The following is a 27668-nucleotide window of genomic DNA, read 5'->3' on the forward strand; positions in this document are numbered from 1 at the left end:
TGTATTTTTATTTCTAAGTTCCTAGAGACACGACACCACTCTTTCTAGCGTATAAACTCCTGATTGTTGTCTTCGGTCATGTGCACCAAAAGTCTGCAACTGGCAAAACTGAAAGTCCAAGACCCGACCTTACTACCCATCAAGCAAACTCAGCTCAGACCCTCTCAGCACCCTCCACGCCGACCTTCCGCCCCCGGTGTGAGACCCACAGCTGCTCGCTTCCTACAGCCTCACAGGCCAGTCAGCGAGCGTGGAAACTACACGGCTCGCTCCGATTGGGCGCGTCTCGGCACACACGCCGCAGGCCAATCAGCGGCCGACACGGCGAGGTTCGCTGTCTCTTTTGAGGCCGGTGCGCTGCATGTGAGCGCTACTTGAAGGAACTGCGATTTTGATTTGGGGAAGAGATAGGTTTGCGGAGAACAGAAACATCAAACATGAATACCTTAATAGGTAGGAAATCTTTAATTTGCTGGCATGCATTCAGCCATAAGCCGTTGAGATGTCAAACTGAGGCTGCCTTTTTTTTCCTCTCGATGTTCTAGTATTGCATACTGTATGTCGGCCTAAGTTTTTGTGTTTTTGTATGATCCATAATGTGGGATATTCAGTATTTAGGTGTAAAGTGTTGGAGACTGTAATCAACGGTGTTTATATCCAAGTTGTGATTAGCAAAAATATTCATTTTGACACTTTTTTTATTGAGAACGGAAGCTCATACGCTCGGGCTTTGTTTGCATTAGTGGTTAATTTTATTTACATTTGCATCACTAATAGGTCGTGACTGTTGGGGGGGGAATCTCCTTCATCCGATATTCACGGCGCGTTTTCCACTTAGTGAAGGCCTGATCCATAATCATTCACTGAAACGTAACATTGCCGACGAGCTCTGGGGAAGTGTTGGTCTGTATAGACGTAATAAAAATAACGTGTGCTCGAAATGAACCAGGCTACGATGCTTCATGTTAAGTCTTGCATTAATGTTGTAAGGAAAGTCCTGTAGACATAAAAGGAAGAGTAGGACACGGTAGCCACATTTATACTATCATCTTTGAAGCCGAATGGTTCCAATCCAAGTTAATGGGCCGAGGCTACGCTCCTCCAGACGCTGGTATCTTTTGCTGCGAAGATATCGTTAAACTCTTTAAAACGCATACAAAAAATGTTTTCGAGGCAAAATGTCGTTGTTATTAAAAAAAGTTTACAGGCCAGGAGGATATTTGTCCTAGGTAAGTCATCGCCCTGTATGTTTCCTTGGAAACCTTTACTTCTCTGCGGTGTATATAATAAAGAAAAGCTAAATGGGAAGGTCATACCTGGGTCAAGCTTTAGTCATAAAGTCAATGATCTTGTTTTTATCTGGGACGATTGCATTGGGTCGTTTAGTTTTTACTGCTGTTTAAAAACGCACTGAGGCATGTTTATAATATTAATTGGAGTGAGTTGTATGGCGATTGGTCTTGTGTATTTGTAGCTGTAATGCAGTTATCCACACTATAATTTGCTCTTACGTATGAGCACTGGGATCCACAGTTTGGAGTTTGGAGATGAGGGAGAACTCCACATTGTATGCCCAACTACTGTTCGAATAGTTTATTGGTGATTCCAACAGGTCTTGCTGGACATTTTCTTGATTTGGGCTTTTACAGACCTGTGTGAGTTTAACTACCATCATGGGAAGACCCTCCTGCCAAGCTGCAAGAAAAATCATTTTTACTGTTGGGTCACATTCAATTTTGCAATGCTGTAATTGTAAAGTGTTTTTATTTAGCAAGTATGGCGTTATTTGTATAGTGGGCAATCCAAAGCAGTTTAATAAACCTTTCAGGGCGAACCTGCTATGTTAGCTGAAATTAAAGTTTTCAGTCTAGTTCGTTAACAAATCTTATGTTTTCTATGATGTCCTATTTCTTTCTTCAGGTGCGGTGGCCTGCACTTTGATTCTGACTGTTAATGGCCTGTATTCTTCAAGCGATGATGTAGTGGAGCTTACTCCATCAAACTTCAACAGGGAGGTTATACAGAGCGATAGCCTGTGGCTTGTAGAATTCTATGCTCCTTGGTAAGTTTGTTTTTTTTACGTTGTGCAAAGCTGATTTTCTTTGCACAAGTGTGTAACTGCACTTTTGGGAGAAGTCAAGAATGATGCAGTATCTTGTATTGATATTTAAGAACAGTTTTGAATAGCTTTTTATTACGAATATTGGCATTCAAACCATTTTTTTGGTTGCATTGTCAGTTGACAGCCTTTTTATTTCTGTAAAGTGTTAACTGCCTGGTAATCGAGACTTCTTGAGCAGAGATAAGCTTTGTACAGTACTGTGAATTACTGCCATCTGCAAAGTAAACAATATAAAACATCCTTTCTACAGGTGTGGCCATTGCCAAAGATTAACACCAGACTGGAAAAAAGCTGCCACTGCTTTAAAAGTAAGTACTTCAGTAAATTGCACTACTTGAATAGTTGGGGTATAGGTATACAGTAGTGTTTTAATGTGTACTTAGGGGTGTAGGTTTAGAGAAAATGTATTTTTATCATGTCATGCTATCTGAGTGGTTTAATTTTTTTAATCGCCATGTACTGTCCAAGGCAGTTTTATGATGTCGCTACAGATGTCTTCTGATGAGTGATTCATCACTGTGCTACAGCAGCACGTAACTGAGTCTTGCTGTCCTGTTTCATTTGTTCAGGGTGTTGTTAAAGTTGGTGCAGTGGATGCTGATCAACACAAGTCTCTTGCTGGTCAATACAACATCAGAGGGTTTCCCACAATCAAGGTATTTGGTCTGAACAAGAACAAGCCAGAGGATTATCAAGGTAACATGAACTACAGGGAGCATTATAAGTTGTGATCACGCTTGTACTCTGCGCTGTGTAATGTGGATGTTTTCTTGCTATTAAAGGTGCCAGGTCAAGTCAAGCAATTGTAGATTCGGCTCTCAACTCTCTGAAGTCTATGGTCAAGGACAGACTGGGTGGAAAGACCGGTGGATCTGATCATGGGAGACAGGTACAGAGCGTATTTCTGTAGAACATTTGTGTTCTGCAGTCATTGCCTGTTTGACATAATGGGGGAGAAGCCAGTTTGGGCATTTGTAAAGTGAATGCTTTATGTAGTGTAAGCAGAATCATGTGTAAAAAGGAAAAAAAAAACAAGGATATCTTTATCCAGCTGGCAGCTACATTTTTTTGAGGTAAGGAAACATTAAAACTTAATTCTGGTTTCAGATTTTCTATGGGGCTTGTATGTTTTGTTTAGCTGAAAAGAAAGTTATTCCCCATATTATCAAGATCACCCCCTTTCCATACATTTTTACAAGTTAAAAACGCATCCATTAATCAGTCCATTCAGTGTGTAAAAGTAAAATTATTTTTTAAAAATGTTTAACACAGTACGGGCTCTGACACTGCTAGGATTATCTCCATATACGTAACTGCAGCGATGAAAGCCAAGGTGAAAGAAAACTTTGCTGAAACTGTGAAAAGTAAAATATGCATCTTTGGTATTCTTCTGCCATAGACCCCTTTGTTTTGTGTTAGCAGAGTAGTGGAGGAAGCGGTAGCAAGAAGGATGTCATTGAGCTGACGGACGACAACTTTGATAAGACCGTCCTTGATAGCGAGGACATTTGGCTGGTAGAGTTCTTCGCACCTTGGTGCGGTCACTGTAAAAAGTACGTGTGCAAGATTCTTCACAATACACAAATTCTTTTTTAAGTGCTTTGTTTTCGAAATGGTTAATTCTTGTGTTTTCTGTAGCTTGGAACCAGAGTGGGCGGCTGCTGCCACAGATGTGAAAGAGCAGACAAAAGGCAAAGTGAAGCTGGGAGCTGTAGATGCTACAGTTCATCAGATGCTAGCTAGCAGATACGGGGTAAGCATCCTGCTGTTTTACACAAGATATGCCAAGTGGTAAAAATAAAACCCACTTGTCATGCATTTCAGCTTTTGCTTAAAATTTATAACTGAATCAAGTATTGAATTGAAAGCACTACCTTTAGTAAGTGAGGCTTAAACTGAGGAACATTGGCTCCAGAGAGCACTTGGCAGTGCATTACCTTGATGCATGTAGTTGGATCTCAAAGATGTATTTTTTTCCTTGATGATTCACTCACTTAAAATAAATGCAAAGAGGCAATTTCAGACATCTGTTTCTGTGACCAAAATTTTAGAAAGCAATCTGAGACTTGACCATAAGTGCTTTCTATTCTTCAGGTCCGAGGATTTCCGACTATTAAAATCTTCCGTAAAGGTGAAGATCCAGAAGACTATGACGGGGGAAGGACCAGGCCTGACATTGTGGCTCGAGCTCTTGATCTTTTCTCTGAGAACGCTCCTCCTCCTGAGCTGCTAGAGGTGAGCACCTTCAGCAGCATGCCGGGTTTCTTTGGGCTACTAAATGTAATATCTTTACACCTCTGTCTTTGCCCACTTTACCAAGCTGGCAGTACAGTGGTTAGAGCCCTGCACTTGTAAGTATAAGCTTATGAGTTAAGTTATTGTGGGAGTATGGAACCAGCTGCTCGGGCTATGTTGTTAAAACTGATATTCTGGCTTCTTTCAAGGAACGGCTGGATGTGATCGAACTGTTAAGTGGGATAGATAGGCAACAAATAAGAGGAGACAATTTGGCCTTTGTTCTTCTTCAGCTTTCAAGAGTGTGTTTTGTACAACTGGAAATATCACTAAATGCTCTTCTGTTCCAGAGCATACAATGTACAGGGCAGTGCTATGCCAGGTAGCCCTGTTTCAGAGAGCCACAGGATCTGCTATCTTTGCTGTGCTTGTTTTAAGGCTTCACTTAATGACTGAATGGTTACGTTCTCCATCTGATAAGAAGGATCTTGAGTGTTGAGGCTCTTCATTACGAGGAGTAGCTATCTCTGGTCTAGAACATTGACCAAATGAAGTTTTCCATTTCTTTTTGAGGATTTTTTACTGACATACCACTCGCTTACATCAAATAAGGTTCCTTTCAATTGACATGAAGCAAGTCAATGTTTTCTGAAACTTGTATGTATTAGATGGAATAATGCTTATACAGGTGTGCATTTCATGCAACAGAGATCATTGGTGCATTTTAAATCATTAGAAAAATAATTTTGTTGATCCTTGTTTTGCATTTTTTCCCCAGATCCTCAACGAAGATGTTTTAAAGAAGACCTGTGAAGATTATCAGCTCTGCATCATTGCTGTTTTGCCTCACATTCTTGATACAGGTATGATAGGCTTTTTACAGTTGGTAGTTAAGTATCCTAAGACCTTATTTCATCACATAACGCTCTGCAGTCATGATGGGGCTATTTGGCCCATCTTGCCCTTTTGGCAGTGGAGTAGCTAAGTGAATCTAAAATTTTGTCCAGCCCTCTCCTAAAGCTGCACAGAGTCTGTACCATAGCCATCTGCCTGGAAAGCGCACACCACTTTTTGAGTATAAGTGTTTCCTATTCTCTGTCCTCCATTAATTTCCCTTAGGTTTTCACCTATGACCCCATGCCCTTGTCTCACTACTAAGTGTGAAACAATGCCCTGGTCTGAACCCACTTATACTCGTAAGGATTTTGTTTACTTGGATCAAATCTCCTGTGTTCTAGAAGATATTTCTCCGAATCCCTCGTGACTTGTCAGTGTACGTCAGATTCTTGTTTTCACAGAACAGTCTTTTTGCTCTTCTGTGAATTCTTTTCTACCGCTATAATATCCTTTCTCAATATCCTTGGCGACCAATATTTTGTTCGATCTCTGAATGAGGTCTTGCTAGTGCTTTATAGAGCTTGAGTATAATATCCCTGGATTTAAATTCCACACTTTTCGCTATATACCAAAACATATGGTTTGCTTTTTAATTGCTTTCACACCTTGTTTTGAGGACATCAAAGAATCTACATGGGCCTCCATCTGGGACAAGTCTAATGTTTGGAGTTCACACGCATTTATTTGTTTCTACAGGTGCTGCTGGCAGAAATGCATACTTGGATGTCATGATGAAAATGGCAGAAAAATACAAGAAAAAGATTTGGGGGTAATGATGCATTCTAGACTACAAACTTTTAGTTGTGAGGAAAAGCCCTAGTTCACTTGCATGCCACTGGAGTCTGTCAGACAATTCATCCTTTTTAAGAATGCCCATTTTCTGTTTTAACTTGGAAACAATCCATAAAACCAGATGGGTGTCAAGCCTGATGTATATTCATGTCATGCTGTTTTCAACTCCAAGGCTTCCTAACTTGTTGGATCTCATATCACATGGTCAAGTTTTAGAGCTTCACTCAGACCTGTCTTTTCAGTTTTTCCCTGGCTGGCGATGGAACTGAATGTGAAGTCCTTGGGGCTGGCTTGCACAACTTAGAATTGGGCCTTTACTGCCTCACACCCCAAAAAAAGTCGATGGACTATGTTTCTAAAAAACATTTTCTGTAATGGCTCCAGTCCTCATTGAGACTTGGTGTCGTTGCAGGTGGTTGTGGACGGAAGCCGGAGCTCAGATGGATCTGGAAGCCTCGCTGGGGATCGGGGGCTTTGGCTATCCAGCCATGGCAGCTATCAATGCCAGGAAAATGAAGTATGCCCTTCTGAAAGGCTCCTTCAGCGAAACTGGGATCCATGAGTTTCTCAGGTAGCCCCTCTCTTCCTTGACTGGTGGTTTTATAATTGCAGGGGTTTGACCTCTACTGGTTGTGTGGGAACGGGTGAAGTACAGAACCTCCACTTGGGTGCCGCTTGCGAAATCCTGTAAAAAAAGCGATCCGATCTGTTTTGTGCAGGGACCTTTCCATGGGACGTGGATCCACAGCGACAGTGGGAGGAGGAGCACTTCCCAAGATTAATCCCGTGGAGCCTTGGGATGGCAAAGACGGAGAGGTAAATAGGAGTACACTAAGTGAATAGTGATTCCTTAAATGCCATTAATGCAGTACGACCTTGTTGAGCCCTTTGTATTTCTAAATCTGCAGTGGTAACCAGTGAACTGGAACATTTAGGATTAGTTGAACTCGGCTCACAAACCAAATGTGGGACCTGACATTTTGTGCTTTGTGTTGCAGCTTCCTATGGAAGACGATATTGACCTGAGCGATGTGGAGCTCGATGACCTTGAGAAGGATGAGTTATGAGAGTACTGTACCCATTTCTTCAAGTCTGGGTTTTTTGGTGAACCAGGATCCACATATTTAAAAGACTTTAAAAGGCTTTATTTCCATCCCTCTATCAAACCAGGATTAGTGAATCCAAACCCAGCAAAGGGTTTTAAGGCAGTGTTGTTCTGCCAACTCCTGTCTTAGGGATAAGTGGAACATTTATTTCAATGGACTGGCAATTTTTCTTCTTTTTTTTTCCCCCCTGAAGGAGGGGAAACTTTGAAAATGCACTGTCCACTTGTTCACAAAATGCTGGTGCTTTAAACTTGCTGATATCTGGACTGACCCTTCACAAACCCAAACCCAGAGAAAATCCTAATTTATTGTGAAATTTGGATTATCAAGTGTACCATCCCCTTTTTAAAATAATTTGTTTCCTGCTGTAACTTTAAACAAAATGAGGTCTTGAGTATGAATGTCTACTTCCAGTTTTATGTGCGGTCACTAAAAGACAATGAGGGAATGTGGGAAATGCATTGTATATTTTTTACTACCTAGCTGTCAACATTTGATTGTGAATACTGCATTTTTGTTTTGGAAAAAAAGTTAACTTCTCAAAATGTGTGTATTTTTGTTTCCTGATGGGATGGGGCAAGGAACTATGTTGGGAGAGGGCCCTTTTATGCTAAGGACTCGGTTTGTTCCCTTATTGTGAACTGCAGTGTCCAGTTTGGGGAAAATGTTGAAAATGGTGGGCTGTAATATCCTGAAGGCTGCAGATGCTTTCATGGGATTATGCTCTTCTGCAAGGGGAGTGATCGAATGGTAATGTGGGGAAAACTCGGACTGAGTCCCTTGCTCTAGAAACGTTTCCAAGTGTGGCATGTCCGCGTGTCTGTGAAAACTGCGGCACGTGTCGTTTCTGCAGGAGCCCAGGCCTGAACACGGTGAAGTGACAGCTGTACTGGCCTGTCAAGGTGCGAGTCCGTGTTTTAAGTGCGTGTGCTCTGCAAACAGCAACGGATCAGTGAAGAGATTCAAGATGTCTGTAAGAGATGGTTGGCAAAATTCTGATTTGGCAGAATTAAGTTTTGCAGTAGAAGTTCCCGGTTTTCAGAATTTTGAACTGGAACAGTTTAAACATTAAAGCTGGCACTAAAGTGTCCACCTTAACCCCCCCCCGTTATTGCTGACTTATCCAAAGCGACATACTCATTTATTTAGCTACTGTAGTTATTTTACTGAAGCAGTCTCAGTGAGGTGGGTTGGTTTAATGTTTAAGATGGTCTTAAGTATTTAAAGTGCATATTCAATCGGACTGGGTGATACATGAGAACTGCTAAAGTGCATTAAGTGTACGGAGGTGTTTTAGTAATTCATAGACTGGAAACACTTTCACATTCTCCTTCATAATAATGGTCTAAGAAAAGGCACGTGTGCTAATAATGGGTCTGGCACTGTTGAAACAGAGCCTAACTGGAGGGCATTATCCTCTCCTGAGGCAGTTTTTGTTTTGGACCACAAGGGGAGACACTTTTGTGTTCCATTTTTCGAACTCTTAAGTAATAGTGCAGGGGTGCCCAGTTCCAGTTCTAGAATTCTATCATTCTTTTGGGAGTTTTAAAAGTTGAGTGGGGAAAGAAAATCGGCAGACCTCTGGTTGACTTTAGTAGGGCACCCCTGGTCACAGTGAGTCCATATCTGTTGTTCTTGTATAATAAAGACAGGTATGACTGTCATTACTGTATAAATAAAAAAGATGGAAGTGAAAATATAAAAGTTTATTACACCAAATACAAACAAGATATTGGAGTGTTTCAGCCTAATCAAAAATGATTAACATTTTGACACCAAGATATATATATATATAAAATTAATGCATGATTAGTTACTCATTGCAGATTATTTAGTAAATAAGGATTTTAGGCAGAAAAGCACAAAATGCTTAAATGAAAATATTCCTCATTATTCACCCCCAAGCAATTTGCATTTATAAATTGAAATCTGCACTTCAATATTGCTTTTCTGGCATATTTACAGCAAAACTGAATTGTATTTATTTTTTACTGTGTATTTTGTACATTTAAATTCCATAATTTTAGTGTGATGGGATTTAAAACATTCTACCTTTCAGAATCATTAACAAACATTAATATGAAATGTAGTTTTACATCTGTAAATCAAAAATCTTTTGTTTGGAATCAGACATGCTCCTCTTTTGAAAGGCCAATGAGACATGTTGATTTATAGATAAACTGGTTGGAAGTCCTTTTCAGATAAACACGCAGGTTCTTGTTTTGGAGGATTAAAGTCACAGTATGCTATCCCCAGAACAGAAAAACTACTCTGTACTAGATTTTTTTTTCTGAACTAATTTCTTAAGCAAGATACGTTTACAGACAGTACAGTATTTCAAAATGCGTATCTGATTCCAGCATTAAGTAAAACTAACATTACTGAAAACATGAAAAAAATCAGTTATGTCATTGAACACAACTCCTTGGTACTTGTTTAATCTCCTCAAAATGCAGCACGTTTTTCAGACAGAAGATTAAAACAATGTAAATGAGTCCTGTGAGCTCTGCGTCTCGCACATTGCCATTTATAACCACACATCACTTTAGTCATTAGTCGTTAGTCGCTATAGTCGTATCTCTCTACGTGTCTCTTTAGCAGTATTGTTATTGCATCAGGCTATTCTAATAAGATGTTGAGTGTAAGTGTGCTCTGAAAATCACAGCATTTCTGTAGTACGTGTAATTACAGGGTAATCGGAGTCCAAAATCCTGTGGCTCTTCATATGTATCCCTGTATGTGTTGCAGTTGGGGTTTGTGCCATTTTCACAGCGTACCGTCAGTGTAAGGGACTTTTTTTCCCCACTAGAACACAGCTGAGTAAACCGGTCATGCTTAGCCTTCAGCTACCGATCCATGCTTAGAATGCCTGCGTGTCATTGCGTTTCAGGAAGTGCATAGACTTTAAGTCGTCTTGCTTTTGTTACTCTTGAGTAATATGGCTAAATGTTTGTCGAGATCTCTAGATTACAGAATGAAAACAAATGCATTATACTATAGCTATAAAGCAACTTGATCTTGTACTGAATTTGTTAAAGCAGTGAAAACTAGATTTCCGGAATATTACCATTATTCTTATTCATTTGAAACAACCTGACATGGGCCCAATTTGTTTATTGTGGTTTCCTTTGACTTCTCTCTCGGATGAGGACTGGACCTCCTCTGTACAGTACCTTGGCACCTACACCTGTTAAAGATCAATCAGATTCACATCAATCGTGAAGTAGACATAGCAATAGTATTCCTGGTTGCTGAGACCTAATCCAGGAAGATCAACTCCAGCCTGCAAGAGAAGGGAACCTGTGTGAGTATTTTGCACCTTTTAAAAGCACCTCATTGCACACCGTGCTAGCGAGGACACTCGCACACTGGCAGCCTCCTACCTTGCTTGTGCCCCTAAGATTGCTGATTGGGTCTGAGTTCCAATAAAGATAAATCCTTGCATTCATCTAGTGCTTTTCATCGGTATTAATGGGATTAATGTTTATTAGAAATAGACAGTAATTCCTTACTTCATACAGTTCCCAGAGGTATGAAAAGGTATTTTTGCTTTGACTGTGAAGAATAAAGTAATATATCCAATGCGATCATGGAAAATCATCACCCCTGCCAAGAATCCTTCATTCCTGTTTCATTTTAGGATTAATAGTGCTTCTCTTCAGCACGGATTCTCTTTAGTAGAAATGCATAGTTCTCGCACATTTAGATTACGAGTGGATTAAATATAAAAACATATAAACGAAACTACTGTTTTCCTCTCCATTTTTACAGGAATAGTGGCCGAAAGAGCAGTGGGAGGCGGGGAAGCCTCTATCGGATATGTCTCGGAACACAACCTCAGTACTTCAAATCATCAGATCTCAGGTTAAATTGCTTCAGCTGAGCAAATAGTGTATTAGGTAACTAAGGGAATGGTAGGCAGAACACTTGAAGACCTTGTGACCCTTAAGGGCTCAAGTTAAAGGTTAAAGGCCTTTTCTGATCAAAAGTGCTTAATAGAATTAGCTAATGGGGACCATTTCCTAGATGGCAGTTCCCAAGTGGCTAAGCTCCACTGGGACTGCATTGGCATAAATTAGCTGTAGTACCCTTATCCATGTAAGTCAAGCAACTTAATTTAAATTAAGGCTCCAGTAAGATAATTAAACTCAGCTGGGATGAAACCCAGCAGGAGTGTGGCCTCCTGGGATCAGGATTGCGAACCACTATCGGCACTCTGCTGGCTTCAGTACTGTGGTGAACACCATTTTTATCAGCTGTGCGAGACCTTTTCAGACTGTTACTAAAAAAAACAAACCTGGACACAAGATCCCCCAGGTGAAACATCTGACAAGATATGTAGCAAGTAGCAAATAGGTGATGAGGAAATTCCTACACACAGCCTTTACAAGTTAAAAGGTTAAGATATATTTTTAAAACTATTGGAAACTATTACATACATCCAGCTTGCTTGATGCTGCCACACCGTCCAAGTGCTTGTAGAGTGAATTTAATATTTCTCTCAGGCGTTTACTGTTCTTCTTGCTGGGCTGCAGTAGAATTGCTTGAAAGTTAACCGGGAGCCCATACCTACAACAAAGATGACAAAACATGGCAGAGTGCAGAACTGATCGGATCACAACCTCACTTCTCCAAAGTAACATTAACTCTTATGTCTATCTACAATTGAAATCCTGCTAAAATTCTCAGTTTCTCTTAGTGTAGACACATGAACCTTATTGTCTTTGCAATAAGAAAACTAAGAAGACACTTCCTTTTATCTAGAGAAATATAGCAAACTCAAGCAAAATACTCTGGTAAGACTTCATCTAAGATACTATACTGTATGTAGTTGTGGTTTTACACTAAAAAATAAACAGTACTGTACATTCTTGCTCTGAGAAGAAACCAGAAAATAATAATCCTTACACTTATATAGCGCTTTTCTGGACACTCCACTCATACTGTAGCACTTTACAGGTAATTGGGACTTACTCCACCACCACCAATGTGCAGCTCCACCTGGATGATGCAACAGCAGCCATAGTGCACCAGAACACTCACCACACATCAGCTACCATTGGGGAGGAGGACAGAGTAATAAAGGCAGTTCATAGATGGGCCTTATTAGGAGGCCATGATGGGTAAAGACCAGAGGAGAAATTTGGCCAGGACACTGGGGTTACACCTGAGAAGACCATGGGGAGTGGGGGCCTCGGTTTTAATTTCAAAATTAAAAAATTCAAAAACTACTTTTCAAAAAGGAGTCGAAATAATTTCAAAACCTGCAGGTTTATCCTGTTATCCAAATTGTAATGATAGTGAAGTGGGGATGTCTTATCGACATCCATGTGTGCAGATTTAGAGTAATGTAAAAAAAAGAAAATTGTCAATATCAAAACCCATTTACTTACAAAAGAGCCTGTAGCTTGTGACTTGTATTATCTTATTTTTTTCTTATTTATTACATAAGTGTTTCTAACAGATACTAATTCCCATTAGAGAATATAATGGGATAAGTTAGTGGAACCAAAGAACCATTCATTGTTGTCACCTTTTGTCTTTTGTCTTTTGTTTTTGCCTTAAATCTAAAAAACAGATGAACCCAAAACATGCTCAGGAGCTCTAGCTTACCTCAAGACAGATTCCACAAATACCCTCAGTGCCTTCACATGGATCCAAGCAGTAAATGCTTCACTGAAATTTACCTTTAGCCATCTCAAAAGAGGACCCTGAAGATTTATTTATAAACAAAAAACAAGCATTAAGGAGTTTTTAAAAAAGTTTTTTTATTTATGTAAACCACACATCAATGAAGAAAAAAACGAATAATTTATATTATTTCCACATATTTTGTATATTTTGCTTACTAAACTACAGGCTGTACAGTATGTAAAGTATAAATGTTTTTAAAGATTTTTTCATTTCCATTTACTTAGTAAAGCAAATCCAATCAGCTCTGGTGTGCTAGCGTAGTTGTTTTCCTACCTTAGCTGTGAAAATCATATAGCTACACCCATTTTTATCGCCACGCTTTTAAGACTGAGCAGCTAACTCACAAATTGTTGTTTCTTGTCAGCTGCCAGCCGTGTCATTTCCTCTTTCTCAGCCTGCAGCTCGGTCTCATTGAAGCTGAACTCTCGAACTGTAAACCTGCAGAGGAAAGAGCATACGCAATGTGTTATGAGCCTCCCTTAGTGTTTGAGGGGAATTTTCGGATCTTATAACAGCCTTTCTTACTGAAGTGCCTCTCACGCTTACTTATTTTCCCTGGCTTTTATTCTGAAGTCGCTGACAGCCTTCTTGAACAAGGTTACGGTGAAAAGTCCTCCTTCAGAGTCCTCCATTATCTTTCTACAGAGGGAAAACTACCGTCAGAACAATCAGGTTTACATAAATACGCAGCATTCACTTAAGCATGAAGTATGATATCCTTAGAGTTTCATAAGAACTATTAGTTCTGATCACAAAGTAAAACAAGTCTGTATAATTCAATTAATTTTTTTGTCCTGCATTTACTGTAATAACAAGACCTAATCACAGAAACTGTCATTTTTATGTGAGACAAACTTTTAGTATCTAATATTTTTTCTAATATTCTTATGTCTAAAATTTGTCATTTTAGTAAAAAGTAGCACTTTAAAAGGATATTACATGATTATTGTAACATTCACAGTCTTTTAAATTACACCTTGTATACCCAAGAAGTTATTTAAGTAAGGAAAACTCTATTTCTTTACTGAAACACCATTTAATAAGGACAAAAATACAAGCTCTGACAAATAACAAATAAGTAACCCCTTTCCATACTTACTTTGTCGAACGAGGGACAACAAATTCAGACAGAGATTCATAGGTCTTTTGCCAAATGGAGTAATTTGCCCTACAATTGCAAACACATTAAAATGTTCCACATGACAATGTATTTCCTTTTGAATTATACAATAATGTACATTAGGAGTGAATTTGTTTAATCATTTTTTCTTTACATGCAGTTAACAGAAATAAGTAAAATGCACGAACTATTGAATAAAGATGAAAGAACAACGAAAATCATCTGAATTGTTTTGAACACCGAGTCCTGGTCCTGGAAAGCATTCAAGATGAACTTCTGGCAGGAAGTGTATAATGTAGACAAGTATGGGATTTAAAACATGTAGGTATTAAAAACATAAATGTTACATACAAAAAAGTAAACCCTGAGATAGAAGAGGCTACTAAAGAAATAAAATTACAGTACCAAAAAATGTTTGTGAATCCCAGATATAATTATGGGAACACATTTTGTACTGTGATACACTTGTTTGTTCTAAATATATATTTTTTAAATTACCAAACAGTTTGTAATTTGTAAAATTAAACAATTTAAGTATTTTTACGGCTTTATTCGCAAACGTTTTCTCAGCACTGTTTATGCTGACACATCATTTACATTCTCTATTCAATGTGTGGAGGCAATACAAAGGGCAAACAAAATGTTATATAGTCAAAGACAGAGAATTTAAATATTGAGATGTGAAGTTAACATTGTATAATGGACTGCTAAGGTTTTAGAAAACTCTGTACAATTTTGGCCACCACATTATAGAAAATATATTACTGCTCTGGTTCAATCCAGAAAACAGCAACCAGATACATTATGGGACTTAAAGAATTTGCCATGCTGACAGACTGAATGAATTGAACCTGTTTAGTCTTAAACAGAGACTATGAGGGGACACAATGCAGGTATATCAAATGTGAACGTGAAACAGCCATGTTTGCAGAGTTGTGGGCAGTCAATCCAGTCATTTTGTTAATGCCTTCAAGAAAAAGCTAGATGAAATGTACCAATAAGCTACTAATCCTGGGCTAGATGGGACAAATGACCTCCCGTCTGTAACTTACCTTATCTTCTGAACCTAAATCCAGTTCTCTTATAGATCACTCTTTATGGGTCTAACACCCCGGAACAAAAAGTGTGGTGTGGTCCCAGAGGGCTGGTTTGCTTAAAAAAGGCTCACCTGCTTAGCTGAGCCCAAATAACTTTTCCAGACCCGAAAAAAATAATGACTTAATAATGACCAATAAAACTCGCTGGACTGGGGCTCTTCACACCCTCTTTGAAACATCGTCTAGTTTTAACAACGTTGAACTATCCTACAGCACAGGATTCATTATTACATTCGTTAGTACAACACTGTGCTTTTGAGTGTAGAATGGCTTGTTGCCAATGGATGAAACAAAGACCTTATCAGATACTGAGATCAGGGGCCTTAGATTATCTCGTAGGCCTTGCTGTGTTGGGTTACAGTGCAATTGCATGATGCAAATAAGAGAGAAAAACAGGGAAATGGGACAAAAGAGGAAAGAAAATTACACAATAAACACATTTTGTTGCAAGTAAAAATCCTTTCTTCATTTCTGTTTATTGAGCTACGTGGTAGGGCTTGCTGGTACAGCAAGTGTGTTACTGGTGCGAATTAAAAGATACCTATTTACACAATAAATTACTTACTTTGGAACAACCACCAGCAGAGTTGTCAGGTATTCAGAGTCCAGCACAAAATCATCCTTATTAACAATGTCTGTTAGAGTCCGGGTTAGAAGGTTCCCTCTAGAAAAAGGGTATAGTATTGGGTATCATATGGTATTTAATTGTTTAATCAGCAGCTTATAAGAGAAACTTTTTCATTTGACTTTAAGAACATTACAATTTGCTATCTTTGTCTCTAAAAACACAATAAATTTCCAATATACATCAACGTTCCATAAGTCTTCAAACAAACATTATATTAATTGCCCCCAGCTGAGATGTGAACAGATTGCACTGCAGTTCTTGTGTCAATTATCAATTACATATGGAAAATGTCAATTAAATATGGTAAGACCATACCAGTTACCACATGCTCAAAAGTGAATGTTCAATGACAATCAACTGAAATAATGGCAAAGCGTTTCTCATAAAACTTTTATATAGCATTGATTTTGCCACCTATTTTTAAATAGAAAATTTCCTCCATTTTTTGTTTTATATTCTCACAAAAAAAAGAAGAGTTAAGATAGCAAATGTCTTTGATTGTAATGTGATAAATCTTAATTGTATTTCTTTTATCTGTACTATAGTCTGTACTTAGCCATTAAATATTTGTAAAATATTTATACATCTTTATTTAAAAAATCTAATTGTGCGCACATTGTCACTTACAAGACCTGGACGACCCATTTATACAGCAAGGTGTTTACTGTAGCAATATGACTCACATCAGGGACAATTTTCCCAGAAGCCAATTAATCTGCTAGTATGTCTTTGGACAGTGAACACAAGGAGAACATATAAACTCCACACAGATAGCACTCCAGGTCCAGAATTGAACCAGGGTCCCACAGCTGCAAGACACTAATGCTAACTACTGTGCCACCATGCTACCCAAACACGAAACAGCAGAGTGTGTATTACAGATCCTGGGAGAAGGACTATGCAGTAAATGAGATGCTCACACCCAAGGGGCAAGTGGCAGAGGACAACTCACATGGCTTTCCGCTCCATGCCCTGCAGGCTCGCCTTCACATTGTTATATACTATATTGCGGGACTTCAGTTCTGCCTCAATCTGGGAAATTTGCTGAAACCAGAGGAGAAAACAACATTTTATGTTTTATGTTTATGTACAGTAGTATTTTATTGAAGCTAACCCTCGATTCATTGGATTTCAAAGACATGCTGATGGCAGTCAAAACCATCTCGTCCTGAACTTGTTACATACAGTAAGTGAGTTAAAAACTGTTTTGGCAATGACTTTAGCATGAATATATTCAGAATCAAAATTCTAGAAAGCCTGCGCTCCTGTAAAAACAAAATCACATAACTGTGATTAATCTATTAATAGTATGTTACGAATGCTGGAGTACATAGGAAGTTTACCCTTGATATGATTTCTGCCAGATTCTTCAGAGGCTGCTTTGTTGGGTATTTTGCCATATCCCATTGAAACTGTGTCAAATAGGTCACCAGGTCAACTACAACAGCACAAAATACAGCATATGTATAAACTGTCCCACGAGAAAATCACCACACCATTTCATAAACCACAGTAAAACGCTACAGACAAATCCAAGCAATTAACAGCTCACTGATGAGTTGCTCTAAAAACAAAACTTTTAACACTTTCCACAATTCTATCTTTTAGCAATCAGTATTAATTTAATTGACACGTTTCTGTCCTAGCATGGCTACTTAACTGTTTCTTCTGTGGTTGGTTTACCATCAGTGAAATGCACACAAAGTTTGTAGTGTTTATTAGCAAGCAGCACATGCAATGGCTGAGAGGCACAGACAAAGCCACTGGAGAAAGCTTAACTCAACAAAGAAATTCAATCAGCACTATGTTCACGTTTTCAACCCAAGTTTGCAAAGATCAAAAGATGGCATCCTGGTTGCATGGATATCGTGATTAAGTTATGGGGTCAGTCATCAGTAATCCGCCATAACCTAATCACTGTATCCCCACATCCAGATTCATATTTGAAGAAACATACTTTCTTCACCTCATTCACATGCCTACACACAACTTAACCACAGCAAAAGCAAATACCCATTAAAGCTTGAAAGCAAGATTTCTTAGGTGTTTGAATTTTCTTGGAAGTCTTCTGCCCTAAGAAGGGAAAACGGTTTATTTGCAAAATCATTAGAAAGAAAGGGTTTGTTATGGAACTCCAGTTCAATTACAGCTCATACTTTCCAATGTCAGAAGATTTCTAACTAAGGGCAGGATCATCTTCAGGATAATAACACCCAGCTGATGTGGAACAAATTCCACACCTCCACTAACATGTATGAGGCCTTCATGTCTCTTTATCAACTTTACTGTATATGTACTGATCAAGCAAAAAAAACACAATTTAAATTGCAATCAGATAATGTTGTAAGGTACAAAACAAGGTGTAAATAGAAAAGCCTTCCTATTTACACCTTGATTTAGTAAGATTTGGTAAAATCACTGTGATTGAAAGGCAGTTTTTTCTTCTTGCATTAAGTCACATTTACACACTTGTTTATTTTGCCATGCTAATAAATGAAGCCAGGTAGTGCTTTCAACTGTAGCCTGTTTGCAACTGCTTGTGTTAAGAAAAAGCAAGATCTTTTGTGTCTACATACTCAATATTGTCACACGAAGAGAACAGTCTGTGCTCCTGATGAACTAAAAATGTTTACTTGTCGAAGTGTATACCCATGTGTGGTAGGCACACAGTAGCTGGACTGATCTCAGGGATGGAGCTGTAAAATGGTATTGAATTTTCTATTGTTCTGTTTTTCAGTATAGCTCTACTGTATAGCTGTTGTGGAGGCTCTTGTCATGTTGTGGCAGTAACAAGTGACCGTGTGTACAATATGTTCCCTGTGCTGGTGACTTTCAAGTGCTGCCTTGTGCAGGCAGAACATTTCCACTCCATTTTTCCGGAGCCCAGGAGTCGGAAATTATCATTATTGTTAAACGGCTTACACACTTATAACTTAACTTGTCAGGAACCCTGAATGATTTAAAAAGATTTGATTGTGTCCCAAAAATTAACATACTATAAGGTGGTTTTCAAAGATATATAAATGTAAACATGTGACTGTTACTGTACATCCAAGGTATATTTGTTCTTCCTGAAAGGACTGTACTGCATCTCTGAAGGTGACATTTAAATTTGGTCTGTGGTAGAGCAAACGTTAGAGAAGGAAAGCAAAACCACTTCACTATAGACCATCAACCCTACTTTACGTGTACTGATAAATTTATCCTGTTGCTGTTTTCTGTGTTGAGAATATATGCTTTTGTACTGTAAATGGCCACACAATTATATTGTTTGTGTCTGTGAATAGAGGTCACAAGTTCATGTCCTATGACATGGTTTGATTCTTTCAGGTACAGCAAGTCATTAGAGCCACTAAGATGGCAGGCCTTTGCCATGAATTAATGATAATCAATCTTTACATTAATAAATCATTTTTCAATCGTCCTCCAGAATTTTTGAAAAATGACATAATCATATTAAATCATTCGGGGATCATGACAGGCAAGTCAAGGGATTTAATATCCCTTTAAATCTCTCACACCTCAAACCTCACACCTGAAGAAGGCTCCACGGCCAAAACACGGCCCTTTCTTCTCTTTTCAGCATGGAATAAACCCGTTACCTGTTCCTTTGCAGCCTACGCGTGCCGACCTACTTGAATTTCTTGGTATATACAGTATATACATATAAATATAATTACTATAAAAATATAATTTCAATTACTGCAACTTATGGGAGATGGTTTATAACAGCACTCACCTCCATTGGCCAGCAGGTTTTCGTGTATTTTGTCTTTGGATTCTTCTATTACGTCAGACATGTAGTGGGCAAGTTTCTTTATAACACTGCAAAAATGACATGTTGTTTACTTACAGAGTTTGACTGAAAACACAACAAGGAACTTCTGATTTGTGCTTTGTTAAAATCCAGAACATCAGATCACTTTCAATACCAGCTTATCCAGTTCAGGGTCACGGTGGCCTGGAGCCTGTCCCAAGAATGACAGGGCACAGTCCATCGCAGGGCACACGCAAGCAAGAACACACGCACACTTACACTGGGGTCAGTTTCACAGAAGCCCATTAACCTACCAGTACTGTATGTCTTTGGACTGTGGGAGGAAACAGGAGCACCTGGTGGAAACTCATGTGAGCACTGGGAGAACATACAAACTCCACACAGACAGCGCCCCAGGAATAGAACCCAGGGCCCGCAGTGCTGACTACTGTGCCGCACAAAATCCAGAACAATTAATTGGAATTAAAAGCACAGTAGAACTTCGAAATACTCTAAAATGCCATGAGAATCCTCTCTGTTCCTGTTGACTCTTCTGTCAGTCTCATGTTGAGGTCAGAGGCTTTTTGGAAAGCTGTACATGTCATAAAGTGGTGGTTTGTAAAATGATAGCAATGGGTACGTTAAAGAGAATTTCCGATATTACTCACATTAATTGTGTTTGCACCTGTAAGACAATTAATTGAACAGGGCCCAGCTGAAAACTTCTTAAGTACAGGATTATGTTTTGTGTCTTTACATTAATTTCGAGTACTATATGTGTGCTAATGGTAGACAGGCATCTTCTGACATTCAGAAGCATCCTTCACAAGAAAGGATGGTACTGTTTGTTTCTGCTGAATGTGAAAGATAGCTGCAATGATTTGCTCAGGTATCCTGCAGATGTATGAAAAGAATATCATACGATTAAAATATGTTTAAAGTTAAGATTAAACAGAAGCTTTATAAACTAGCACTGTAGAGCAATCTATTCAATAGTATGACACAATCAAATATCTGATTCAGGTAAATGGAGAAGACGGTGATGCATTCATTTGCAAGAATTATTGTATTTTTTGTATGGTCAGTAATAACTAAGTAATTAAAAAGGCAAACATTAGTTGAGGATACTGTATATAGTTAAAAGTGCTGATTTAATGTATGTTGTGTTAAAACTGAAAAATGCACTACTAAGACCTCAAAAGAAGACACTAGCATTCTGGACTCAGTCCAGAGAAGAGCAACTAGATACATTCTGAAGAATAAAGGAATTTCCCACACTGACAGACTAAAAGAGCTGAGCCTTTTAATCTTGAACAGAGGAGACTAAAAGGGAAACCAAGTCAAAGTATCCTAAATTCTCAAAGGCAGTGCAAGGTCAAATTAGCAGAATTAACAGTGAAACATGAACCGAAGGTCACAAGTGCAAGCTGGAGTGCCTTTAACTCAGAGAATAGGAGGCACTTCTTAATACCGAGAGTTGTGGAAGTAGGGAACAGCCTTGCGGTGGACGTCAGCTGTGTCATTTCTTTCAAGACACAGCTGTTATGAGAACCTAAGATGGGCTACCTACTTAAATGGGCTAGACAGATCAAATAGTCTCCTCTCAGTTGTAGCCCTCTCTTAACAAAACTTAAGACCATCCCATTGTTTCCAATAAGTCTAAGCTCTTCTTGTCAAAGGAAAAGCTTCATTTATGGTACCTTTAATTGAATACCACCTGGCCAGATGGCAGATTCCACTGCAGTAGAAAGTGCCTGCACTGTACATAGCCTTAATTAGGAAACTGACACCTTAATGGCTTAACTCCTTCCATGTTTCAAAGACTCAAGTACTTTGTGGTGAGTGAATTTAGATCTTACATGGAAAAACTGTCTGCAATCCCAGGACATAAATTTCTAATGAGAGCACTGCCATCCTACACTGTGGCTGTCAGGCCATGGGGGGGCTCTGCTGTCAGGTGGAAACAGGTGGTTGTCCTCAGGGAGTATGGGACAGCCCCTTCCTACACCAGTGAAAGCTTCAGAAATGTATTGGTTTTATCCCACTTTCTACACCCTTTTACATACAACAACATGCTGAAATTGTGTTTGAAATACCCTGATATAGTCTTTTTTCATAAATATTCCAGCAGATGCCTAGATTTCCAGACTAAACTGTAAAGTGCATTGGACAAATTGTAGGACAGACATTTGCTGCTGATGCTTCCCTCTTCACATTAGGAGAGATTTCACACATGTACAGGCATTACTAGCACAGAATTTATTAATGTGTAGTGTCACTGTGACCAGAAATTTAGTAAAACATTGTAACATATTTTACTTTAAAGCCTAAGAGATTAACCAGTATTTACTTTTACAATAGACAAAGACAATAGATTATAATAAAAGTTCAAAAACAGTTATAATGCTATCTAAAGCAAAATGTTTTACAAAGGTAGCAGAACCATCTGGTAGCTTTGGATGCTTGAAGAGCAGCACAAACAGTTGAGATGTTAGAATCATTATGTGAAGCCAGAATATTACCTAAGGCCAAGGATTTTAGGATTTGCTTGACAGAACTTGAATTATCAGTTCATAAGAGAACTCCTCCCTTAAATGCAGATTAAGGCACATGCCTCTTCTCATTAAGAATACAAAACAGTAACAATAATTGCTTACACTTACAGTATATAGTACTTTTCTGGACACTCCAGTGAAAGCACTTTACAAGGTAATGGGGACTCCCCTCCACCACCACCAATGTGCAGCTCCACCTGGATGATGCAACAGCAGCCATAGTGCACCAGAACACTCACCACAGATCAGCTATCAGTGGGGAGGAGAACAGAGTGATGAAGCCAATTCATAGATGGGGATTATTAGGAGGCCATGATTCGTTAGGGCCAATGGGAAATTTTGAGCAGGACGCCAGGGTTACACACCTACTTCTTTCGAGAAACACCCTGGGATTTTTAATGACCACAGAGAGTCAGGACCTCCAAAGGACAGTGCCTGACTATAGTATAGTGTCCCCATCGCTATACTGGGGCATTAGGACCCACAAAGACAGCAGGGTGAGCACCCCCTACTGGCCCCACTAACAGCTCTTCCAGCAGCAACCTTAGTTTTTCCCAGGAGGTCTCCCATCCAGGTACTGACTAGACTCACACCTGCTTATCTTCAATGGGTTGCCAATTGTGAGTTGGAGGGTGATATGGCTGCTGGCTGCTGGCCATATTAGTGTTTAAATTGTGTGTCTGCATGTACACAGAGAAACCTCAAAAGCTCTCTGACCAGGTGTTATTGTTAGCAAAAAAACAAATTACATATTTCCAGGACTCTAAGGAGATGCTCAAGAACCAAACATCAAGTATTGTACTGTACTGTATCTATACTGTACTGTATAAGATTCTATCATCGTACAAAGAAGTAATACTCTCCCATGTTTCTGTATGTGGGCACGATGTTTCACATAAAGCAAGAGCAGAGACACAGATATAACCTCAGTGCATGTCTACTGACACTCCGCAACAACATCCTACATCTATTTGCACCAGTTTTCCTTTGAAACTACATCTCCCCAGCCTAGTGCTTTATATATTGCTTTATTGTGATTTCTCAGCATGTTTGCTTCAAACTAAAATTGTAATTTTGATCTAACACTGTATGTCAATTATTTTGTGTTGTCTGTACAGGACAATATAATTGCCTTTTTATGCACTGTTTTATATAATTGTGACAGGAACTACACAATAAAATCACATTTAAAACATGAATTATTCGCTTTATCTTTTTTAATCATTAAAGAAAGTGTTTATAGACAAAACGTTTTTTTTTCTATGAAAAACTTTTCTCCTCTTTTTTCACCTTGAATCACCTTGAATCACACACGTGTATTACTGTTGTCATTATACTGTACGTGCTGCTGATGATTCAGACACTCTTTCAATTTAAGTGGGAATGTGAATAAATAACACTGACATGTCAAACACAGCATAAAAAACTTTTGCTTTTGAAAATGCTCTTCTCTGTTGCATTTGGAGTTTGCACATCACCTTTGTCTAACCTTATTTGCCTACCAAATAATGATGCCATGTAACAGGTTCTGGTGAACAGGTTTGAGCATAAATATTTTACATTTTACTTTAAAATACCTTTTGGTGTATTGGTTATTGGGATACCTACAAGTAATATATTTTCCAAGTAAGATAAAATGGATAGTTACAAAAGTTCATCTAGAACTGATGATAAAGATAGCATTTTAACAGTGATGGCACATTCCATATTATTTTCCACATGTTCTGAAACCTAAATTATACTCTTTTGAATCTGTATACAAAGTGTTCATTATTTCAATCATTTTCTAATTTTATTCACTATTAACATATTAGGCTCATTTATTAAGACAGTATAGTTTCATATTCTCTGGTATGGGAATCAAAATATTGTGAAGCATTGATATCAATAGGTTCTTGATACTAATTGAATGTCACATTTACTATAATTAAGGTGAAAAGAGGATAAATGAGGGTATCTCAAATGACTCATTCAGGGCCCAGCAGTAAAGTGTACCACAAATTAATCCAAAGCAAATTAATTCAATTCATCACATGATTCAAGCTCTTACTTACAACCTCTCACTGCATCATGGCAGTATTACAGTAAACAGAGAAAACAGCATCGGGACTTTCTAATTATAAGATGTAAAGGAAAGGTTAATTCTATGATGAAAATATGAAAAATATCATTTTATATTTTCTTGCTACTTTTCAGGTTAAAATTAACCTTTACTTGTTTCATTGCAGCCAACATACACTGACAACACTCCTCGCTTAAACCTCATCATGAAATTAATCTTCATATTGTCATTGGCTGCACAGCAATCACTACTGTACCCCCAAAAACATTTTTCTATAAACGTGCACTTACATTTAGGGTCACGGTTACTATTAGAAATGGAGAAAAACAGGTAAGCAATGATGCCAGATCACTAGAGAAAAAAAACACTCTGAAGAATTTCTTATTAATGCCGGTAAAATAACGGAACCAGAATTAATTTGACCTGCACCTCTTCTGTCACAAGGAAATATTACAACTAAAATAGCAGGAAGGCAGGACCAACTATTTTGTCAACACTAATTCTTTGTTGAATTAAAAGAATAGGCAGGAAAAATCCTGCTGGCTCCTGCCTTAACCTCACAGAGCCCTGGTCCTTACTTGGCCAGATTGTTTCAGACTAGGAGAAAAGAACGAGACAACTGTTTATATTATAAACAGAACAGCTGATCCATCTGTAGGCAGTAAATAACAACTGCTTGTTATTACCCCTCCACATAGGTGTCCAGTTTCCCAAGTTCATCAGACAGCCCAATGAGAAGGTCTAAGGTTCCCACCTGTTGGAAAATAATAATGTTTAATGCATCTTTATTAGCCCTATACAATTTCTTGCATTAGGAATTCATCTTTTTGCATACCCCAGCTTTTCTCCATGGAGACACAGACAGGGAGAGAAGCTTGGGGTCAGAGCGCAGGGTCTGCCATTGTACAGCACCCCTGGAGCAGTTGGGGTTAAGGGAATTGCTCAGGGGCCCAACAGAGTAGGATTCCTCTGCCAGCTGCAGGATTTGAACCAGCAACCTTCCAGTCACAGGCATAGATCCTTAGCCACAGAGCCACCTCTCAGAATTAGAATTTTACTTTAGAGACAACAGTGTGTAAACTTTTATCGACATGTGATGAAGGCTAGTAGGCTCAAGAAACAGAACAAAGTGGGCCGAAGAGACAAAAGTAGAAATCAAAAACAGGTTGATTTGGAACAGAAAACCTCAGTCTCTTCGTTATATGCAGTAAGTAATTTTTGGTATTTAAACTGAGCTACCTAGTCACAGTGTTAAAACTGATCCCCTGTTCTCTGCCAATAACTACTAACTAATGATGGATACTTCTTTTATGGTTCTTTCCTAAATATATCCTTTATTCACAATTCTGAGATTGTACTCGAAATTAGTTACATAGCCCAGTTAAAAGTAGTAAAACTTTGAATTTGGAGTAAAAGTAAGCAGAGAAGGACAGCATGGTGGCACAATGGCTATCATTGCTGCCTCACAGCACTTGGGACCTGGGTTCAATTTGCTACTTGGGGTGCTGTCTGTGTGGAGTTTGTAAGTTCTCCCAATGTTCTTGTGGGGTTTTGCCAGGTGCTCTGGTTTCCTCCCACAGTCCAAATATATACTGGTAGGTCAATTGGCTTCTGGGAAAATTGACCCAGGTGTGTCTGTGTCTCTGTCTTCCATGTGACCCTGTATTTGATACTCAGAAAATAGACAGAGAAGCAAAATATCTCATATCTTTTCTGCGTGCAAAATTGATCCAGGTTAATAAACTTGTGATATTTTTTATTACAATGCAAACTAAAATTGAATGTATAGTAGTCTGCAAATCATATAATTGTGGCATTGTCTTTCTTGCACTAGGGGTGGAGTGGTGGCTCTGTGCCTGTGGTTGGAAGATTGCTGGTTCAAATCCCACAGCTAGCAGAGGAATCCTGCTCCATTAGGCTCCTGAGCAAGGCCCTTAACCCCAACTGCTCCAGGGGTGCTGTATAATGGCTGGCCTTGTGCTCTGATGTTATGTAAAAAGACAAATTCCTAATGCAAGAAATGTATATGGCCAATAATGTTATCTTATCTCTAGATTAATATTGGCTCAAGTAAGCTTTTAGTGCGGTTGTCTAGGGCATGAAACCTGCCTCCTCTGGCATTTGATAAAACAGGGCAATGCTTAACCTGAGTGCCCACAGCTTGTTAAGATCATGTTTCACCTTACAACCTTACAGGCTTTAGCTTGATGGCTGGCAAATTTACAAATGAAGCTGTTTAAGAAAGTGAAAGGTCCAAAAACACATTTTCAAAAGATTATAGGGTAAGTATAAATGGAAAAAAAAGCTTTTAAATAGTAATTAAAAAATGGTTGTACCTTCAGATCTGGGATTGTGAATTTGAAATTATTGGATAAGTTAGCTTTTGTTGTCACAGCTTGCATTCTCTCCAGAGATTTCTGGCTTGTTTTGTCAAGGGGAACTGAAATTAACCAGAATTCAGCCATTTCTGGCCCTGAGAGCGATGCTCTGACACCTTTATCAATATGATTTCTAGGATCTAAAGGAATAAAAAACACATTACAGTTTTAGTGTTATATACTGCACACCATTTAAGTAAATCAATATGCAAATGTAGGTCTTTCTGATTTTGCTTGCCCTGTTTACCTCCAAAACCTCTTCTATAGAAACTCTCTACAGAAAAAATAAAGTATGTTATCTTACTTCCCTAGATTTTGATAAACCTACCAGATTTATTATATTAAGGCTGTCCATAAGAAAAAATAGTAATAATTGGCTGAAAATAAGTAAATTATATCTACTTATCATACCTGTCGCTATAGAAAGCAATAACCCAGTGTTAATAGAAACCTATTCGAAAAATCGAATAACAGGTGATGTCATGGAACTCTATGATTTCACGAGTCTGTTGTAAAGTAATAAGGGAACGGAATACCTGCCTACATTAGTCAGATAGAGTCTCTACCTAAAATATTTTCCACGCTAAGGAAATATGATCTCTTCTAGTTTAAAAATTTAAAATGTATTTTCTGATATTGGCTTCTTAAAAACATCTTATCGACAACTACGTTATTATGCTACATTAATACCTTAACGCCTACTTTATTTTTTGAAATAAAAATAAATTAAAAACACTTGTACACTTACCTTTACATGCAGTGTTCTACCTTCATGTTTTAATACTGTCCACGAGAAACACGGTTTAGGAAAATGTTTTAAAAAATGCAAAGTAAACGAAATTAAGCCTGAAGTGTTCGTCAGTCGTAAACTGTAATTCAGTACTAAGCATTTAAAACCACACACTGTCTTGTCTTCCTCTGCCCCGCTGACACTGAACCAGGTAAGGAGAAGCCAGCCTTTTCTAGCGACGGAATAGTGTAAGATGACTATTATTACATCACCCAGCTGTAGGTTAGAACATTATGGTATTTGCATATTCCCTGTGTTGGTGATGAAAACACATCTAGCGCATTCTTTTTTTTCAGAAACATTTATTTAAAATAGAAGTAGCGTTAACATTGTAAAAGATACAATTCTATGCATTTTGATACCCTTCTGTTTCAAATTATCTGAATTTCATTCCTTTGTCCTAATGTAGACGAGGTCATCCCAAATAAATAATAT

General features: G+C 38.5%; 2 protein-coding genes across 5 annotated transcripts; one reads left to right on the plus strand and one right to left on the minus strand.

The window, feature by feature from the left end:
• Window positions 1-313: 313 nt before the first annotated feature.
• On the plus strand, window positions 314-7697 carry pdia6 (protein disulfide isomerase family A, member 6). 2 transcript variants are annotated; one of them, XM_069198912.1, is made up of 13 exons: window positions 314-453; window positions 1921-2062; window positions 2373-2430; window positions 2692-2818; window positions 2905-3011; window positions 3542-3675; window positions 3761-3875; window positions 4217-4357; window positions 5136-5220; window positions 5951-6023; window positions 6459-6617; window positions 6766-6862; window positions 7045-7697. In XM_069198912.1, exons 1-13 carry the CDS (start codon window positions 438-440, stop codon window positions 7111-7113), a joined length of 1323 nt encoding a protein of 440 aa, XP_069055013.1. In that variant the 5' UTR covers window positions 314-437; the 3' UTR covers window positions 7114-7697. The 2 variants fall into 2 exon arrangements, with proteins under 2 accessions (XP_069055013.1, XP_069055019.1); XM_069198918.1 differs by having other exon boundaries at window positions 316-453; window positions 3545-3675.
• A 2095-nt stretch (window positions 7698-9792) lies between these two features.
• Window positions 9793-27396, minus strand: LOC102688426 (V-type proton ATPase subunit C 1-A). Of its 3 annotated transcripts, none has more exons than XM_015352052.2 (13): window positions 27192-27396; window positions 26402-26583; window positions 24752-24819; window positions 19431-19516; window positions 17035-17129; window positions 16644-16735; window positions 15629-15727; window positions 13946-14014; window positions 13393-13485; window positions 13191-13284; window positions 12766-12863; window positions 11592-11721; window positions 9793-10339 (listed from the first exon to the last, which is right to left on the minus strand). In XM_015352052.2, the coding sequence occupies exons 2-13, from the start codon at window positions 26528-26530 to the stop codon at window positions 10334-10336; spliced, it is 1059 nt and encodes a 352-aa protein (XP_015207538.2). In that variant the 5' UTR covers window positions 26531-26583; window positions 27192-27396; the 3' UTR covers window positions 9793-10333. The 3 variants fall into 3 exon arrangements, with proteins under 3 accessions (XP_015207538.2, XP_006626108.2, XP_015207546.2); XM_006626045.3 differs by having other exon boundaries at window positions 9793-10435; XM_015352060.2 differs by lacking the exons at window positions 24752-24819; window positions 26402-26583 and having other exon boundaries at window positions 9793-10435.
• Window positions 27397-27668: the final 272 nt, after the last annotated feature.

The sequence above is a fragment of the Lepisosteus oculatus genome, chromosome 2 (assembly GCF_040954835.1).
Source record: "Lepisosteus oculatus isolate fLepOcu1 chromosome 2, fLepOcu1.hap2, whole genome shotgun sequence".
Lineage (NCBI taxonomy): Eukaryota > Metazoa > Chordata > Actinopteri > Semionotiformes > Lepisosteidae > Lepisosteus > Lepisosteus oculatus.

Coding starts and splice junctions, on each gene's coding strand:
- pdia6 (XM_069198912.1), top strand. Junction 4,358..5,135: donor CTCCTCCTGAGCTGCTAGAG/GTGAGCACCTTC, acceptor TTTTTTCCCCAG/ATCCTCAACGAAGATGTTTT. Junction 6,024..6,458: donor TACAAGAAAAAGATTTGGGG/GTAATGATGCAT, acceptor GTGTCGTTGCAG/GTGGTTGTGGACGGAAGCCG.
- LOC102688426 (XM_006626045.3), bottom strand. CDS start 26,530: ATGGCTGAATTCTGGTTAATTTCAGTTCCCCTTGACAAAACAAGCCAG. Junction 17,130..19,430: donor AAACCTGCTGGCCAATGGAG/GTGAGTGCTGTT, acceptor GTGCTGTTGTAG/TTGACCTGGTGACCTATTTG. Junction 14,015..15,628: donor CTGCTGGTGGTTGTTCCAAA/GTAAGTAATTTA, acceptor TTGCAATTGTAG/GGCAAATTACTCCATTTGGC.